Source organism: Platalea leucorodia (genome assembly GCF_965183815.1).
Source record: "Platalea leucorodia genome assembly, chromosome: 8".
Taxonomy (NCBI): domain Eukaryota; kingdom Metazoa; phylum Chordata; class Aves; order Pelecaniformes; family Threskiornithidae; genus Platalea; species Platalea leucorodia.
The window spans coordinates 36841850-36847884 of record NC_138830.1 but is presented as its reverse complement, the minus strand read 5'-3'; the positions used below and the strand labels follow the sequence as shown (position 1 = coordinate 36847884).

Sequence of the window (6035 nt, the reverse complement as noted above, 5' to 3'; positions counted from 1 at the left end):
TTAGTACCTTGTCAAGGTTTTTCCTTAAGTGTTTTTTCTCCTGATTGTATTTCCTAACATAATTCAGCTCCTGTTATATCCCTCCATGCTGGAAGCTACCTGACAACTGGGTAACAGGTGAGCTCACCATCAGTGAAATGCCAAGAGAGGAATTAATCAAGGTTAGAGTGAATATTCCATCAGATGACCACAGTTCGTTGCTACAGTTCACTGAATCTGCATGGCTAAGTACCCCACTGGGCAGAAAATGGCTGCATTGAAGCACCCACTTCCTTTACTATTTAAGTAGTTGCTGGGCACCTGACACAGTGTGCTTGGCTTTAAGGTGCTTTTAAAATGTAAAATCAAAATTAAATTTTGCTCCGGTCCTCAGTAAAAACCCACAAAGGGTAAACTTGGCATTCCTGCTACTGCTAAATAAAGCAGCAGAGAAGAATAGACCTGCCCTCTGTAACAAAAGAAAGAAAGAAAGAAAGAAAAAAAAAAAAAAGGGCAATTCTATTATTCTATTTCTCTGCATAACCCTTTCTCTATTACATTTGAGTGTAAATGCTGGGTCTGCAGAACAGGTGTGCATCATATGTAACGGCCAGTGCTGGTGAAACAGCATGTTCTCAGTGAGCGCAGAGGGCATTTTGCAGAGTCTTCCTTATAGCCCTAAATATTCTGTCCCTGTCCTGGAAGTCAGCAGGAGCCGGTCACTGAACTGTTACTGCTTTCCAGGGGTGCCGTTCCTTGGTGACCTTCAGAGTGTATTGTTTCAGACTGGGGCAGTGTGTGAGGAACGCTTCTACCACCTCCTGGCTGACCACACAGTAGCAGTGGATCTCCAACAGATTTCTGCACTGCCTGGCCAGATCTACTAGCGAGGAATTTAAGTCCTCCGAGGACGTGGTTTGCAGCATCAGCTTCTTTAAAGTACTGCTGTAGCTCTGGGTGACAAACCTAATCTGATCTACCATGTAATTATAAGTATTAAGTTGCAGTGTGCTCACAGGTATATTCAGTTTTAGGATCCGTGGTATTTTGCAGGCAGGGACCGTATGATCAAACTCTAGGTCTACACAGAGTTGAGGATGCTTTTGACTTACAGCAGCCCAGAGCTCTTCTGAGATGACTGGTATATATTTGTCCAGGCGCTCACAGAAAATGTCTAAATGGGTGAAAGCTGCTCTTTCGGGCTTGAGCAGCTCCTGAAATACATCATCAGACAAACTGGCATAGTAAACCCCCAAGGCTGAGAGTTTGGGACATGCTCTGAGAACTTTCCTAATGGTGTCTGGTGCCACATTGCATACCAGGGTGCGGTTGTTGATGAACAAGCTGTGCAAGTTTGGGTTGGTGGTAGCTAAGAGTTCAACAAGCTCATCGTCGAGAGTGAAGGGCATTTTTCGAAAATCGATATGCTGAAGATCTATCTGGTTTTTAGTGTCACATATATTCCGTATGCTCTGTAGGATGTCCTGGCCAGAGTAGAAATAGGGGTTCTCCCCATGGCACACAATGCACAGCTGCTGCAGTTTGTGGTTCCGTTTTGCCAACACATCTAAGATGCGTGTCACGTTCTTCCGGTTGACCTCCTTGGACTGGTCAAATACAATCTTCAGGTGTTTGATTTGGCTGAGGAACTGGAGCAGGCTCTGCAGCATGCCTTCCTCATCCTCTGAATCACAGCTGGAAGGGTAAAACAAACTCTTAGTCACTCTGAGCGCTGAGCTGAGCAACCACAGAGCAGACATTCTCCTTTACTAGTGTTTCTGCAAGCATCAACAGACTCCCCAGACACTTCTCACTTGATGCCTGAAGAGTCACTGTAAGGTCAAACACTGAAGGAGTCAGGAGGTGAGAGGAGTCAGTCCCCAGAAAGACCTTTCAGAGAATTAAGTGTCGTCATGAAGTTGACTAGTTAGTAACTGTCTCTTGCCATTTTCAAATGGCAACTTAGGGCAACTTACCTAAGACTGTAATACTTCCCGTAAAACCCAAATCACCAGCAGCAATTAAAAAACCCCAGCACGTAACACAATTTTCTCTATTAAAAAGGTGCTAGACATCACACATAGAAGTCACAATTAACGTCAATAATGTCCCAGTAGAGTGGTGTGTTTGACAGGCACTGAAAACATAATGGTCTAGTTATGCCTGCAGAGGTGCCTGGACATCAGACACCCACTCCTCTTACCTGATCTCTGTGAAATGCCAAACAGAGCTAGAAGAAACAGCTGTAGCCCACTGTCTGCACACCTGGAAGACTGTGTATCTATCTCGAAGAGAAAGATAATAGAAAATTTGGATGAGGATTTCTTCTGGGATGTAGTTCCACAGTTCTGGAAATGGAGCAGGCATTTTCCCGATTCAGTCAGGTTTAAAAATGGGAAAAACTTCCAAAACTGCAATTAATTCTCAAAAGTCCCTGTTCAGAAAAACAAAAGGAAGAGAGAGAGAGAGAGATTAGGATTTATTTAACAAATCAAACCAATGCAACTGGATCACAGAGGAGGTAATAATTTTTTCACATTTGAAATTTCACCAAATTTTTACATTGAACAGAAAAATGAGGAAAATCTGTTGGCTGATTGTTTTGCACAGTTTTTTCAAACAATCCTAAGAAGATGGGTGATACTTTTCAAGAGTTAAAGATGTCACATCAAAGCTTTTGGAAAAAAAAAAAAAAGTAGCCTTTTTTCCTGCAGTAATAAAAATGCAAGGGAATTTTCTAGTACTGTTGCACTGGTATTCAAAAAGCTGAGACAGATTTCTCAAACTGTGGGGGCAAAAAAAAAAAACCTCTTTGCAAGCAGAAGCTCTGCAGAGAAAACAGCCTCACATATCTATTTTTTACTGACAGTGAAACAGAAAGCCTATAGTAGAAACTGGTAGCTTAATTAGTGGTCCTTGCCTGTGATAAGATGCAACAGTTTGAAAAAAAAAATTTTATCACTGTGACTCTAGTTCTCAGAAACTGTATTTATACATGTCTGACTTAGAAATGGAAAAGCATATTTTGATTAACCTTTCATGTGAAGTATAATGCAAAAGAATAAGCACCTGGGAAGAAGGCTGAGGTTCATAGCATCAGACCATTACCTAACTTTTTCATTCATCTTCTTCCAAAATGTGTTGCACCCATCTTCTAGATTTCTGCACAAATAAAACTACCAACACGACTTATTTTTTCAGCCTTCTCATACTGGAGCACTGGAGCATAGGCCAAGTCTCGCAATCTCCCTCTGAATTTCATGGCATGCCCTCCCACTTTTGAAGCCCCAGGTCCCGGAGCCATGGCATTATCTCAGCATTGCAGGTTTCATTTAAATGAAAAGCTATGCTTCTAGATATCCTCGAAGTAGGGAAAGAGTTGAAAAACATGAAGCAAGCACGGAGTAGCGATGCAAAAAGCATCATGCAGAGAGGAACAGAACTGCACGTTTTTCTAGAATACGCTGCTTTGAAGCGTGACTCATTATTTTGAGGGCGAGGTGGCAGTAGCATAGCAGCTATACTATCTTATCTACCATCATATCGGCGACAACCCCCTTTCCACCCACCCCGAGCTAGAACAGCCAAGTGACAGAGTCCTGCTTCCTTCCTGGGAACTCGCTATCTTTTGTCATTTTCTCTGATAATTACCTTCACACCTCGGACCCTGCTTTTCTACTTTTAGCCGCTTTTAATACCATCTCTAATACACGTTTGCCAAAATATTAAACTGCTCTTTGCCCTACATGAAATCTTACGTGTTCAGCTCCTTTCATTTTCATGATGATATTTTTCCTTAAAGCCTGAGCCCTTGGAGCCATGCAAAAAGCACCCTGAATCACTCAGAAAGCAAAAGTGCATTTCTAGCCATGGTGATTGCTTGGAAAAGCTCAAAAATACGGCCCGAGAGCAGGAGGGCGGGCAGAAAAGCACAATTATTGGTGCTACTTTAAGTAACTGCATGGCTTTGAGTCAGCGAGGAGCACGGTTCACGGTGCGTGAAGGCTGCGGTTGGCCTGGGCCCACCTCGGGTGCCCGCCCCGGGGCGGGCAGCTGGGCTCCCACCGCATCCCCTGAGCCCCGGCGGCTCCCCGCGCCCTGCCCGCCGCACGGCGGGCCCAGCTCCCGGCGCGGCAGGCCCCGCGCAGGCCAGGCGGGCGCCGGCGGGGAGCGAGCGCCCGGCAGCGCCCACAGGAACGGGCGGAGCTCACCCGGGCGAGAGGCCCGAGGCGCCCGGCCCGCCGGCCGCTGCGGGCCCGGCAGCGCGGGGAAGCCCCGCCGCGGCAGCCCCTCGGGCCCCGCGCAGGCCCCGCCGGGCAGGGGCGCAGCCTACCTCGGGAGCGGGGCCCGGCCGCCTCCTCCGCGCTCCCCGCCGGCGGCTCCCTGCGCCGGCCGCGGCCCGGAGGGAGGAGCGGAGGAGGAGATGCCGAAACTAACAGCGGAGAGACGGGCGCCTTCCCTGCCCGCGGGGGGGAGCGGGGTGCTGCGCTGTCCCGCATGGCGACGCGCAGAGCGGCAGCCCCGTCCTCCTCCTCCTCCTCCAGCGCCCGGGCCCCCCCGGTTACCTCGCACCCCGCGCCCCTGCCGGGCCCCAGCGCCCGGCCTGCCCGCGCTGCAGCCGCCGGGCTCCCGCCGAGCCTGCGTTCCCCGGGCCGGCACCCCACTGCGCCCCGGCACCCCACTGCGCCCCGGCACCCCGAGCTCCTGCCTCTCCCCGCGCCGGCATCTTCGCTTCCCCAGCGGGAAGCAACAGGGTGAAACTCCGGGCGCTTACCAGGCACTGTGGTTTCGCCACGCGGGCTGCTCCCTGAACGCACGCGCTCGGCAAGGGTTAGTGGAAGAGAAACTCGGGTCTCAGCGACCCTTTCCCTTTTTACCCCCTCAATATACGGCGAACAGATTAGCTTCACGGAGAAATGTTAATGGGACACGGGTGGGTGAGGGTCCCCACAGCAACTGTGGTTCCCACCTGGCTCTGGGAGCCCACACCGCTTCAGGCTTGTCTTTTGTAAGGGAAGGCTGGGATGTCTGGTCTCATTTAACCTCATTAACCTTTAAATGCATGAACTCATGAGTTGCTTCTCAAACTGTCAGCAAGCAAATGCCTGGTTTCCAAAAGCGCTGGCACCAGCAGGCCATCCACACCACACCAGGGCCTGACCCTGTAAAGGACAGCACCCAGAAAAGCCAGCCTGGATTAACCCCTTCAGGGATTTATTTCAATTTTACTTTGGCAAACAAATTCACTTTATTGTTACAATACCGTTGCTGTAAAATAGCATTAAATATATATGTATTTTTAACATATATATACATGTATACATAAAAAAATCTTTTATAATGCTTTCCATTTTTGTTTGAAGTTGAGTTCCCCAGGGGGTTTGCACAAACCGACTGCCAAGCCAGAGTGACGGCAGCTAGCACCTGAGCACAAAATCCGGCCCCGGGCCCGCACCAGCTTCTCGCCAGCTGGGGACAAACCAGGGAGCTGCTGTTATCCCTCTGCTCGCGGGAGGACATCCATGCAAGACAAACGCAGCCTGGGCAGGAGGCTCCTACCTGAGGTTGAGCGATGGAGCCCCAAATCCAGCTTTGCTTGCCACAGAACCTCTAATGGGCTCGGGAAAAGCTGCTTTACTCTCTGTACCTGTCCGTTCAGTTCGTCAGGGGACCACAGTGGAGTTAACAGCCTCGCCTGGCTCAGAAAGAGGCGGGAAACCGTTCAGGTATCACTGCAGGAAGGACTAAACCAGAACGCCCAGCAGAATTCAGCAGCTATATTGACACCATCGTCTTACCCCTCCTGTGGGAGACACGAGGACCAGCCGAGGTGTCCCTGCCTGCCTGCCGAGCCTGCTGGAGTCGCCTGGAGAAGGAAGCTCCACATCATTAATCCATCTCCCCTCCTGAGCAAACGGACGCCCCTGGATGCTGTGACAGATGCTGCAGAGTTACCGTGTTCCACAATTCAATTATCCTAGGACACCTTTTCAAAATGACCTCCAGGGAAGGGAGAGCGTGAGAGCTGAACTTCCTCCGCTGCTCAGTAATTACTA

General features: G+C 49.5%; 1 protein-coding gene across 1 annotated transcript; it reads right to left on the bottom strand.

The window, feature by feature from the left end:
* Positions 1 to 594: 594 nt before the first annotated feature.
* On the bottom strand, positions 595 to 2347 carry FBXL8 (F-box and leucine rich repeat protein 8). The gene is made up of 2 exons (XM_082319348.1): positions 2183 to 2347; positions 595 to 1674 (listed from the first exon to the last, which is right to left on the bottom strand). The coding sequence occupies exons 1-2, from the start codon at positions 2344 to 2346 to the stop codon at positions 699 to 701; spliced, it is 1140 nt and encodes a 379-aa protein (XP_082175474.1). The 5' UTR covers position 2347; the 3' UTR covers positions 595 to 698.
* Positions 2348 to 6035: the final 3688 nt, after the last annotated feature.